The 14,318-nt window shown below is 29.2% G+C and overlaps 3 protein-coding genes across 3 annotated transcripts in view; 2 read left to right on the forward strand and 1 right to left on the reverse strand.

The window, feature by feature from the left end:
- LOC125837217 (histone H3.3) overlaps window positions 1–14,318 on the reverse strand; it is a 193,867-nt gene that overhangs the window by 171,495 nt on the left and 8,054 nt on the right. The window lies entirely within an intron of this gene.
- On the forward strand, window positions 2,933–6,188 carry LOC125837192 (hyoscyamine 6-dioxygenase-like). The gene is made up of 4 exons (XM_049516340.1): window positions 2,933–3,148; window positions 4,150–4,400; window positions 4,772–5,090; window positions 5,835–6,188. The coding sequence occupies exons 1-4, from the start codon at window positions 2,954–2,956 to the stop codon at window positions 6,078–6,080; spliced, it is 1,011 nt and encodes a 336-aa protein (XP_049372297.1). The 5' UTR covers window positions 2,933–2,953; the 3' UTR covers window positions 6,081–6,188.
- LOC125837198 (hyoscyamine 6-dioxygenase-like) lies at window positions 9,889–12,829 on the forward strand. Its single transcript, XM_049516349.1, has 4 exons — window positions 9,889–10,083; window positions 10,755–11,005; window positions 11,429–11,747; window positions 12,495–12,829. The coding sequence occupies exons 1-4, from the start codon at window positions 9,889–9,891 to the stop codon at window positions 12,738–12,740; spliced, it is 1,011 nt and encodes a 336-aa protein (XP_049372306.1). The 3' UTR covers window positions 12,741–12,829.

Consider the following 14,318-nt stretch of genomic DNA (forward strand, 5'->3'; position numbering starts at 1 on the left):
ATATTCTTAAATTTAATTATACTTATTAATTGTTCAACCATTAATTATTAAAAATTTAGATTATTATTTTATATTTGAGATTAATATATTTCTATATTCAAATAATAACGTATTATCTACACAAAAAATGTCAAAAAACACTTATTTTAATTAATTAAAAGTTAAATATGATAAATCATATATCAAGAAAAGAATATTTAACAATAACTCAAGAACTAAAATACTAGTCAAGCTTCATGCGACGAATTTGACTAAAAAACTGTGTTGGGTTCAACTGCCCAACCAATTACGTCAATCACCCTCACAAAAGGTTTTCTTTTATAAAATTATTATATAAAATCAAAGTTTGAGGAATTTATTTCAATTATTATTGGCCAATCATATGACTTTATAAGTGTTTAATCAATTTACATATGTGACTCTTACTGAAATTATGAAAAACAAGTATGTGCTGTGGAAAAGGACATTGAAGTAACTGGCAAATAGTTGTCAGGCACCACCTTGGAATTTTATATATATTATATCATCAAATTTTTAATGTCGAGAATCTTATAAGTTGAGCTCGTTAAATTTTTATATTAAATTTGTTTTTGATATATATCAAAACGTTAATAAGAATTGAATTCATCTTTGATATCAAAACGTTATTAAGAACTAAAGAAACAAACTCTCTAAATTAAACTATCCCATTTTAGCAAGTTTTACACTTTAATTATTAGATGTTCATGTTATCTCTTGAATTGTAGCTCCTTTTATATTAAGAAAAAGAACTTATTATATATGGCAAATTGTTTAATGTATAACTATTGTGCTAATAAAATTTCACTATAATAAATATAATTATTTAATGTATTATAATCGTTTCACAGATAAATTTATTTTTATTTATGTAAATTTTGAAATTTTAACATGATAGACATATTTAAATTTTAATCTATGTTTGAACTTCAGATATACGAGACTGAAGTTAAAGTTGAAGGAGGAAGATCATCAACCTTTTGTCTAAAGTTTTTTAATACCGTCTACAACTTAAATAATAAATACTATGGAAAACGAGAAATAGCTTTATTATATAAATAAATAACAAGTTGTAAACTTACTATCAATTTAAAATTTTCAATTAGCTTTTTGCCAATAGTTTTTCAATACCAGCTTCTAGGTTCTCGAAGAAAGCTTAACTAGCGTGTATTAAATATGTTATATTATGTGTCAACTAGAGCTAATAATTTATATTTTTATTATAAACATATTTATATTACAATAAATGTTTATTACGTGAAAATTTTCCTTCGTTGCAATTCATATATGAATATCATCTCAATCCCTAAATATCATTCAAGAGTAATAAGGTTTTTTCTCTTCTTCCTATTATTTTATTCTTCTTATTATTTTATATAATTTCATAACACGTTATCAACACGAGACTTTATGGTCTCAAAGGTGAAATTAAGTTTGAAGGCTAATGTATTATTTATTTTCCTTCTTTTTAATATGACTAATCTTAAGAAGCTTAAGATTGTTGCCCTTAATAGTTTGGGCAAGAACTACGTGTTGGATGTTGAAATCTATTTGGATGCTGTGAGTCTAAGAGACACTGTTAAGGATGAAAATAAAGTATCAAAACAAAATTGTGCTAGAGCTTTGATATTCTCGCGTCATCATCTTAATGAAATTCTGATAATTGAATAACTCACACTTTGATATATTCAATTTGACGCAAGAATATCATAGATTTAGCACAATTTTGTTTTGATGCTTTATTTTCATCCTTAATTTCATTAATTTTGAATGGTGTTTCCAAAATCCATAACATCCAAATTGATTTTAGTATTCAATACCCCTGAAAAATAGTTCTTGTCTGAATTATGAAGGATAGTTCTTCTCTGAATTATGAAGGACAACGAACTTAAATTTTGTAAGATTAATCATATTAAAAAAGAGGAAAATAAATAATACTTTAGCTTTCAAACTTAATCTTTCACTCTTTGAGACGATAGAGTCTCGTACTGATAACATGTTACGAGACTATTTAAAAATAAAAATAATAAAATAATAGAGATAAAATAGAAAACTTCGATGGCCCATGCACGTCCCTTAGTGGTTTGAAACTAGGGACAAGTGGTTTTGAAGTTGTAATAGAGAAATATGTCCAGAGTTAATATAGACGGTGACATTTCAGATAGAAAAAGAGAACAACCGATAGTTAGGATGTAAAATTCGCGAAAAAAATGATATTTTCTCTATTGTCCAATTTATATGACACGGGACATAGAATAAATATATCCTTAAGTGTAATAGAATGGTTGAGATTCATTCCTAATCAAAGGTCTCAGATTCAAGCTTCTGTGAATGAAAAAAAAAATTGTTCGGAGTGCTGGCCCAAGAAAATGAGCCCATGTGATCCAATTTATTTAAGGACAAATTACTTAACTACACTCCTTTACTTACCTTAATATCCATTTATCCCTACTTATTTCAAAATTTTCAAAAATCCCTTATTTTACCTATGTATCCTGCATGTATCTCGTGCACAACGCTATGTATCCCGCTATGTGGAATGTATCAAACGCTATGTATCCCGTGCATAACGCTATGTATCCTGCATGTATCCCATGCACAACGCTATGTATCCCGCTATGTGGAATGTATCAAACCTAATGTATCCCGCTATGTGGAATGTATCAAACCTAATGTATCCCGTGCACAACGCTATGTATCCCGCAAACATCATTTTTAAGGGATTTTTGGTAAATAAAAAACTAAAAGGGATAGGATGTTATTTAGTACTTATAATATGTGGTTCCTATAATTTATACTTTATTTAATCGTTAATACATATATCAAATACTGGTGAATAATAATCTATTCCTTAGTGATATCTCTTTTGTTTGTTATTTATACAAACCATCTATGACCAAATTGAGTCAAACACACAACAAAACTAAAGAAATTAATGGATATCTTGATTTCAAATTGGTCAAATGTTGAATTTGTGCCTAAAACATATATTTTCCCACCAGAAAGTAGACCAGGAAAGCTTGAATTTCCTGTTTGCACTGATATACCACTCATAGATTTGGCTCATAATAATCCAGATGAAACAATTCAACAAGTTATTAGAGCATGCCACGAATTTGGATTCTTTCAGGTATAAGTTAATCTTCTATTTTTCTAATCGGAAACAACCTTTTTACCTTACAGAGATAGAGGTAAGACTTGCATATATTCTACCTTCCTTAAATGTTATTTGTGAGATTACACTGAGTATGTTGTTGTTGTTATTGTTAATCTTTTGTAGTTAAGAATTGTTTGTGTTTATAAACTGTGATCGACAGTGAAGTACACAGAATTTTTCATGAACTATATCAATATGTTACTAGTTTTTTTAAACATAGAGTTTTAAGATGGCTTCTCTATGACCAATAAGAAATGAACTTTGTGTATTGATGTCAACTAAATGATTCTAACTCCATAGGTTCAAGTGTTGTTGAATACAAGATTTGATCCTTCGACCTCTCGAGACACCTAAACAATAGGATGGGTTGCATCTTAATGAGTGTGATGTAGACAGTCTATTCTCATGTAAGCATTAGTGAAATAGATCATGGACTAACTTGATCCCAAAAGCTAGCCCACGAGAGGAAGATTGCTCAAATCCATATATAAGTAATCCATAATTTAATTTCCTCATCCCACCGATGTGAGACTTAAACACCCTGGTCTCATGCTCACGACTAGAGATCTGGTGCATGAACAATTTAATATGAGGGTCCACCTGTTGTTCATCCTTTAAAACCCAACACCAACATCAGTAAATCTTGAATTGGAATGACCTGACTCTGATAACATGTTAAAAAAATGAATCTAGAACAGAATCAACCCCAAATGTTAGCTCATGACTTAACAATTGTAACGTTGCTCCAAGACTCCCTATCAAATCTACACATACACATATTTAGTAAAAAAATTCCATGAAATTGTATCCCGTGACACCACATTTGGTGATCTAGAAGTCCAACTTTCGTAAATAAAGTGCTCCTCACCAAAAACGATTTCATATTCAGAATTCGAATTCAAAACTTATGATTAAAAATGGACGAATACTTATTTATTTATTTTTATTTATTTTTTGCATATTATGATGATCAGGTGATAAACCATGGAGTAAGTGAAAATCTAATGGATGATACAATGAATATATACAAGGAGTTCTTCAAATTGCCTGGTGAATACAAGGCAAAATTTTACTCAAATGATATAAACAAGAGCTGCAAAATATATTCAAGTTCTTTAGCATATGATACTGATGAAGTTCACTATTGGAGAGATACATTTACTCATCGTTGCCATCCTTTAGAGGAACATATCCCTTCTTGGCCTGATAAGCCCACCAATTATAGGTATATATTTACATCTCCTATTTTAATTTACGTGTCTTACTTTTTTTATTAAAAAATATCACTCTTTTATACTTAAAACTTCATATGTTTTAATTTATCTGATACACTTTTCTTTTTTAATTCGTTTGAAATAGAAGTATCCACTTCTGAATTTGAAATTATTATATCCAACAGAAATGTCATGACATATTTATTAGATCAAAAAATATAAAAGTCTATGTTTCTTTATTTTTCAAACACAATGTCAATTCAATCTACGTCATATAAATTAATACAGAGAAGAAACTCTTTAATTAGAATATTCCATGTGACATTTTTTTAAAAGTAACATATATATTAGACTAATCATTTTGTTTGTTTTCTTTTTGTAGAGAAGTGGTTAGTGAGTATTCAATAGAAACAAGGAAGCTATTTAACAAGATTTTGGATATGATATGCAAAGGATTAGGACTAGAGAAAGGTTATTTTGAAGGTGAATTAAGTAAAACACATTTGATATCTGTTAATCATCATATTCCATGTCCAAATCCAAGTTTAACACTAGGAATGCCAGTACATTCTGATCCAAATCTCATAACAATGCTTCAACAAGGTGAAGTTCCTGGACTTCAAATACTTAAGGATGGACAATGGATTGGTGTTAAACATATTCCTCATACTCTAATTGTTATCCCTGGTCTACAATTGAAGGTATTACTAATTTTCTATGATTGCATCTTTTGGAGGTTAATTATGATCAAATATAACAGAATTAAGGATATGTTTGGTATGAAAGAAAATGTTTTTCGATAAAATATGTGACTTATTTATTTTTTGATTTGGTAAGTAAAGAAGAAATACAGTCTAAAATATTTATATATACTTTAGACAAATATCATAAGGATGAAGGTGCAATGGTTGGGTGGAGAGGGAAGTGGGGGTGGGGGTGTAGGTGAAAGGGAAGACAATCAACTTAAAATCCTAGTTGTGGAACTTGTTTTTTATATTTCATCGGAGAAATCATTTTTGTAGGGGGGGGGGGGGGGGGGAGGAAATAATCAACATAAAATATTATTTATGATTTTTTTTTTCTATCAGGAAAATATTTTTTATGACTTTTAAAGGACTTATTGTTCTAGAGATAAAATTATTTTTTAATATGATGAAATTAGAACATATTTCTTTTAAAAATGCTTTTCCTCTTACCAAACACACCCTAAGAGCCCATTTGACTACTTAGCCCCCATTTAAATATCAAGTGTTTAAACAATAATAAGTAATCGATAAATATTAGGTAGAAAAAAATGTTAATATTTTTTTTTCTGTTAATATAATCGAGATCATGCCCTTTAACGACTATTATAAATTTAAAACTTCTTTTTACATTAAAAAGTATGAATGACGAAAATAGAATACAAAGCAAGTCGTGAGTTTTTTATTATTATTTTAATGCAGGTAATAAGCAATGACAGGTTCATGACTCCGGTTCATCGGGTTGTTACACACCCAAAAGAGGCTCGAACCACAATTGGTGTATTTCTCGGTCCGTCACCCGAGTTTTTAATAAAACCAGCTACTGCTTTAATTCACACTGAATCAGTGTTTAGAGCCTTTGCTTATCCAGAATTCCTTGAAGCATTTGTTGGTCCGGCTAAATTTGATGCTCAACTTGCCCTCAACCATTTTAGGAGCAAACCTTAGCTTTTAATTATTTGAAGAAAAAAAAAGATTGTTGTAAAATATAATATGGTGTGTGGTACTATATATGGTCATATAATTGGAGAAATTTGTCAAAAGAATATGATGATGTGTGGTTTGTTTTTGTATCTAAGAGAAGAGCTCCCCTTTATGTTGTATCTAGTCTTGGCTCATGTAAAAAATTGTGATATACTATATAATAAAACACAAAGGATGTGTTCGGTAAGGAGAAAAATATTTTTGTTAATTTTTCATGTTCAATTGGTTAAAATATTCAAAAAATATTTTCTCTAGAAAAAAACTCCTTAAAAATGAGAAAAATGACTTTCCTAGCGAAAGTAGATAAACAAGTCCCACTAGTAACTAAATGAGCTCTTCTACCTAATAAGGATTAGTCTTGAGGGGTGCATCTTTTTTTAAAAAAAAATACTCACAATTCATAAACGTATTAGTTTGGATGTACGACACTTGTATAAACTTGAATAATTCTATACATGCATCTTATGCGACATTTTTTTTTTTTTGTATATCATCAAAGTCAATATCTTTTTTTTTGTGTGTGTATAATCCAAGCATTGCATTGCCCACTTAGATTTCTCTGTCCCACTAGGATCTCTTGAACTAAGCCCAAAATAATGGGCTAGATTTCAATGGTTTGACCATGGGATACATGATTGATTTGAGGATCGCTATTTAAGCCATATTCGAAGTATATAATTTTTTATAAGTTTATCTGCCTTAGAATTAACTTCAGAATTATCAAACTGAACTTGAAAAAACTCACATCTAGAATTACAAACTTTATATATACACATATATAGATTTGACGTTAGACTTGTAAAATCTAATTTCAGACAAAATATCATAAGTAACAAACTTTAAACATATGTGACTTAAGATTACCCGAATCCAAACTTCATACATTTATGTTTGAACTTTATACATACGAGACTAAAAACATATGTGATTGAAGTTGAAGAAGGAGGATGAGCATCAACCTCTTTTATTTGAAGATTTTTAAATACCGCTATAACTTAAATAACTTGGGAAAATGGGCTATAACTTAAAAATAACGTGTAAATTGACTATCAATTTAATTTTTTTTCATTGAATTGATAATATGTTCAAATTGTAGTTCATCGAGTTTACTCTTCAATGATTTAAACTATTCGTCATTTGGACATTCTTACAAAACGTCACAATTAAAATTTTTATCACTTGAATTACTTCATCCTATGACTATTCATTTACTCTCCTTCTTTATTTAGGAAAATGACTTTCTATTTTAAAATAAGAAAAATAAGCTCCATACGTGATATTTCAAGTTTAATGTTTCTTTCATACTCACAATTTAGTACCCCCTAGGCATTGACCATCCTACCATTAAAAAAACGACTTTCGAGAGTCACTTAGGCCTAGGTAAATTGAAATTTTCTTTTATTATAACTCAAGGAATCTAGAAGTAAGATGCTCTTTAACAATGGTTTTGTCCTCACATATTGAAAATGAAATCTCATTTTTTGTATTTGTAGTACCACCCCTTAATTATTAATGACAAAATCATTTATTTGCTTACATAGTACTATCTCTAAATTAAAAACAATAAAATCCATTTGCTTGTATATATTACTATTATTAATGTTTTGAAAAAAAATAAATATTTAATTTAGTCATTACTTATGTATATTTAATATTTTTAATCATTTTTTGAGTATTGATTGTATTGGTCCCTATTTGAAGACAAAGAAAAAGGGAAAGAAGACAAGTAAAGAGAGCAAAGCAAATCTGATTTTTTTCAACTTTTTTTTTTAATTCAGTTATTTTGGTTGGGATTTTCCTAATCTATAAGTAGTTTATAATATATTTTGGAAGATATATTTTTATGTAGAGAAAGAGCTAAGAGCTGACGAAGACCAGAGATAATTGAGTTTTATTTTTTTTTCTTCATATTATTTGTTTTCATATTTTTTTTGGATGATTTGTTGTATTTTCTTCATGTCTATCTAGAGTTAAACTTCTTATTCTAGACGTATCTTATTACATCACTTGATTTCTATACATGAGATGTAAAATTCACTTTCGTTAATTCTATTATGCTAGACATAGATAATTAGGTTAATATGAAGAGCAACTTTCACATATAGCAAACACAAAAATCATATTTGTGCTATAACTATAGTTTGCATAATTACGCTCCATAGCAAACAAAAATATGTATATTTCGCTATACATATACAAAAGAAAGCAGTTGTATAATTTCGCTATACATATACAAAAGAAAGCAGTTGTATAATTTGCTTTGGTATACATAAGATCAATTGTATAATCTGTGTTTGTATAAAGCGAGAAAGAGAGAAAGACAAAAGACAAAAGAAAACTGGGCAGGGGAAGATCATATTTGTATAATCACAAGTGTGTAGGACAAAAATATATGCATTTGTATTTGTATATATAATTTTCTTCCACTTTATACAAACACAAACACAATGTATACATTTGTGTTTGTATAAAGTGAGAGAGGCGAGGGAGCGAGCGAGATCTGGGAGAGGGGAACGAAAATATATGTATATATACAATTTTCTCTCAATTTATACAAACACAAACGCATTTTATACATTTGCGTTTTTGTATAAAGTGAGAGAGGCGAGTGAGAGAGCGAGATCTGGGAGAGTGGCGAGCGAGATCTAGGAGAGGGGAGAGAGAGGAACGAAAATATATGTATATATACAATTTTCTCTCGCTTTATACAAACACAAACACATTTTATACATTTGCGTTTGTATAAAAAGCGAGAGAGGCGAGGGAGAGAACTTGCGAGCGAGATTCACCAGGAGAGAGGCGAAATAGCAACAGTTTGCTATGGGGTACAATTAAATCAAACTATATTTATAGTATTTAATTTGAATTAATAGTTTGTTATTATATACAATTTTCCCTAATATGAATAAACGCATAACTATTCGATAGTAAATTGCAAGTAAAATTAATCATGTAAATCAATAAATCAGATAAATCAATTAGTTAAATTAATTGAGGAACATAATATGATTATTAGATAGTTCATAATCCTAGATCGATTCGTCTCATCGACAACATAAAAGTATATTTTTTTCTTGATTAGAATTCATAAGTTATTTTATTTTATCCAAATTTAGATTTTATCTCTTATTTAATAATTCAAATTTATTTTTAATTTAATAAACCGTTAATCATAAGTTTTGTCCAGCTTGATATTTGACAATGGCCTTGACCTCACATATTGAAAATTAAATCTCTTTTTTTTCTTTTTTAATATATATAGTACTATCCCTTAATTAAAAACAACAAAATTATTTGTGTGCCTACATAGTACAGTCTCTTGAGTAATTAAAAACAGCAAAATCATTTGTTTGTATATATTATCATTATTATTATTTTACTTAAGAAAAAATGTATGTATTTAATCATTATGTACTATATATTTTAGTGCTTTGAATTATCTTTTTGAATATTTGATTATATTACGTATGCTTAATATTATATTTTATTTTTAATGTATAATTATTATAAAGGATAAAGAGAGATTTTGGTCCCCCATTTGATGACAAAGGAATAGGCAAGAGGACAATTGAAGAGATCAAATATATTGGAAGTGTCTCCCCCTTTAATTTAATCGAACTCTAATATAGATATCGAATACTGAATTGACAAGTAGAATTGATGAATATATAGTATAATATTCCTCAATGCAATTTCTTTTTTTTTCTGTTATTTATACAAGATCATTATCTATGTACAAATAAATCAAACACAACAAAATCCAAGAAAAATAATGGAAATCTTGATTTCAAATTGGTCAAATGTTGAATTTGTACCTAAAAAATATATTTTTCCACTAGAAAGAAGACCAGGAAAAATTGAATTTCCTGTTTGCCATGATATACCACTCATAGATTTGGCTAATAATCATCCAACTGATACAATTCAACAAGTTATTAAAGCATGTCAAAAATTTGGAATATTTCAGGTACAATTAATAGTTAAGAATATTATTTTGTGATCGGACAGTGGCGTGTGCAGATTATTTTTTTTTGTAAATTACTGTTTCAGTCATTGAGTATTTTTTAAAATCTAGAGTTTTAAGATTGCTTTGATAATCTCATTTCAGAATTGATAAAGTGTGTACACAAAATATAACATGAAAGAAATGAACTTTTTTCTCTAGTTTGAACTATGAAAAACACGTTTGATTTTGGCTCCGTGTGACTCTTATATATATTACTATATAAGTAGAGTAGTAGTATAGTATATATATTCAATATTTTTACTTTGCTAATTATCTACATTATAGTACATATAACAACATATTCAGTATAGTTCTACACTAGTAAGGTATACAATGTATACAAACTTTATATCTACCTTTATGTGGTATTAGAGAGATTGTTTCTAATATACCCTTGACTCAAGAAAATCATTTGTCATATATACATATTTAGTAAATATCTGACGAAACAATATTCCGGGACACCTTTGGGGCAAGGTAAATCCACCTTTTGTGATAAAAAAAAGTTCAATTTTGGGAGATAAAGCACTCCTTACAAAAAAAAAAAAAAGACCTCATATCTGAAGTTTCTAATTAAGGATGAACGAGTACTTAATTATATTATGTTTTTTTTTACATATTATGATGATCAGGTGATAAACCATGGAGTATGTGAAAATCTAATGGATGATACAATGAATATATACAAGGAGTTCTTCAAATTACCTGGTGAATACAAAGCAAAATTTTACTCAAATGATATGAACAAAAGCTGCAGGTTATGTTCAAGCACATTAGCATATGATACTGAAGAATTTCACTATTGGAGAGATAATTTTACTCATCATTGCTATCCTTTAGAGGAATACATTATGACTTGGCCAAATAAGCCCACAAAGTATAGGTAATATATATTCGTTTCAGTTTGCGTGATACATTTTTCTTTATTAGACGTTTTTAAAAGAACAACATTACTTTTGAATTTGAAAACGATTAACTTTACTTTTCTATTTGATTATTAATGAGAAACTTTTATAATCATACAAATGACATGACATATTTCAAAAGCCAACTGAAATGTTATGACATGTTTTAGACTACAAATTTTCAGAAGTCTTAGTCTCTTTTTCTAATCAACTAACTATTAGATGAGCTGAATTGAGTACAGGTCAAAATGGGCAGAGTTAATAATTAAATAGGCGGGTTATTAACTCGTTCAATCTTGACCCATGCACAATCATATTTTCATAACCTAATTTTACCATCTCTCGTTTTCTAAATCCAATCAAACTAAGACACGTAAATTATGTTTGTTTTCTTTTTGTAGAGAAGTGGTAAGTGAGTATTCAATAGAAACAAGGAAGCTACTTTACAAGATTTTGGATATGATATGCAAAGGATTAGGACTAGAGAAAGGTTATTTTGAAGGTGAAGTAAGTAAAACAAATGTGATTTCTGTGAATCATCATATTCCATGTCCAAATCCAAGTTTGACACTAGGAATGCCAGTACATTCTGATCCAAATCTCATAACATTGCTTCAACAATGTGATGTTCCTGGACTTCAAATACTTAAGGATGGCAAATGGATTGGTGTTCAACCTATTCCTCATGCTATAGTTGTTATTCCTGGTCTACAATTGAAGGTACTTCCTAGTGTTACTTGTATAATATTAAAGGTTCATTACTAAAAAATTACTATTGAAAAGTGTTCAGTGGCTATTTTCATAGATATTCTGATTGAATCGGTGAGGAGAAAAAATAAAAATAGTAATGATTTCATACGAAAAAAATTAGGAAGCTTTCCTCCGATCCATTCATTTTCTCAATCAGTTGGCTCAATGGGAAATGACTGGAAAAATCATGTTTTATAACACAAATTTTCTATTAATTTACGGTGGAAAAAATCTTTATTCCTAGTAGTGATTGGATCTTTTAGGAGGTCAATTACATTTCTCAATGAACAAACATAAGAGGATTAAGGGTGTGTTTGGTAGGAAGAAAAATGGTTTTCAACAAAATAAGTGATTTTCTTTCTTATTTTTTTTTACGTTTGACATGTACACAAAAAATATTATGATCAGAAGAGGATTTATATATAATTTGGGCAAACACTATAAAGGTAGAGGTATGATGGGGTGGGATAGGGGTGGAGGGTATGAGAAGTAGGGGAGTTAGGGGTGCTTGATATGAGAGGTAGGCGAGGGGTCGAAGTGTAGGGGATTGATGGGGGGGGGGGGGGGTCGAGTGACCGAGAAAAAGACAATGAATAGAACAAATACCGAATGAGTAGGGTGTGGGGGGCGCGAATCAACATGTAGATATGAAACTTGTTTTCCATGCTTTTTTTTAAGTAGTCAATTTTCCTCATAACATATGATAATTCTTTGCAGGTAATAAGCAATGACAGGTTCATAACTCCGGTTCATCGTGTGGTGACACACGCAAAAGAGGTTCGAACCACAATTGGTGTATTTCTCGGTCCGTCACCCAAGTCTTTAATAAAACCAGCCACTCTTTTGATTCGCACTGAACCGGAGTTTAGAGCCTTTACTTATCCAGAGTTCCTTAAAACATTTACTGCTGGGGCTAAATGTGATGCCCAATTTGCCCTCAATCATTTTAGAAACAAAGCTTAGCTTTTAATTATGTGAAGGGAAAAAAAAGATGGTTGTAAAAAATATGTGGTGGGTGGTATATATATGGTCACATAATTGGAGAAATTTGTTAAAAAAAAAAATCATGTTATATATGGTTTGTTTGTTTATGTACCTTATGTTACCTTGTCAATTGTTGCAAAATTGTATCTATAGCCTTGGCTCATGTAAAACCTTGTGATGTACTATATAATAAAACACTTTGGCTGAGTTCGATCATAAGGAGTAATTTTTTCATGTTCGATTAATTTAAAAAAATAAAAAAATTGTCCATTTTAGTTGAATTATGGATAGTGTTTAAAACATGAGCAGATTCAGCATATTGTGTGCAGGTTCTCGAGAACTCAATAATTTTTGTTTAAAATTTACATACATATTGAAATATTCACTAAATATTATAAATATTTGATTGTAAATTTAATTACTATAGTATCATATTTATAGGAACTCTAAATTTTAAATGATCATGAATCTGAGTCGGTTTTAAAGAAACCATGTGACAACTATACATAGACTTCACATGGGATGAAGATTCGATCAAATTTAATTAGGTCAAGTACTATATAATAATTTATGGTTGAGATCCATTTAAATTATATATTTATCTTAATAATAAAAACAACAAAGTTGTCAACTATTTTTATTTTTTAAAACTATTAAATAAAGCAATTAAGTGTATAAGTTTAGTGATTAGAATAATGTATTAAAATTATTATTATTATTCTGAATGTATAAGTTTAGTGATTAAAAGAATGTATTAAAATTCATGTTAGTTGTAATCTAATTATATACATTTTAGTCGAAAGAATTGGAGGTTACGTCCCCCACAAAACGAAAATGAATTTTTTTTAATCCCAACTAATTGGCAGTTTTTTTGTAGTGTGTGGACGAAATATCATGGCTAATTAAGTTGTCTTATAGTTCTTGATAAATAATTGATAATTATTCGGAAAAAATAATATTTTATTTATATTTTTTTTCATTTTCTTTAAAAGAGAAACAGACTTTCCAAAGAAAAGATGGTGAAATTCTTTCTTTTTTTTTGGTTTTCCACCCGGTGTCCGAAGCCCACATTGGAGTTACGACTAAATCTGGAACGCGCTCTGCAGGGCCCATTCGGGGGTGATGCTTCCAACAGAATTTTCTCCGTACCCAGGGCTCGAACCCGAGACCTCTGATTAAGGGTGAATCACTCCCACCAGTGTACCACACAACCCATGTTGGTTAAGATGGTGAAATTCTACTAGAGTGTTTTGTGGATCCATGAGTAATTCACCATCCTGAAGGACATACCATACCTAAACTAGGTGAGTATTTTTTTTTAGGTTAGAATATGAATTTAATTCTTACTTAAACTAAAATTTTAAAAAATAAAATAAAATAGAACTAAAACATTTTATCTTTGCAGATGGTAGCAACCTTGAAATAATGCTTGGGTTTATTGAAAAAGTTCAACAACTTTGATCCTGGAAGGAGAATACTCTATTAATATAAATTATTTTCAAATATTTTTATTTTATTCAGACTTTTTTCTTTGTTGATTAAGGGCATATTGTGATG

The sequence above is a fragment of the Solanum verrucosum genome, unplaced genomic scaffold (assembly GCF_900185275.1).
Source record: "Solanum verrucosum unplaced genomic scaffold, falcon-dt-bn FXZP01000165.1, whole genome shotgun sequence".
Taxonomy (NCBI): Eukaryota; Viridiplantae; Streptophyta; class Magnoliopsida; order Solanales; family Solanaceae; genus Solanum; species Solanum verrucosum.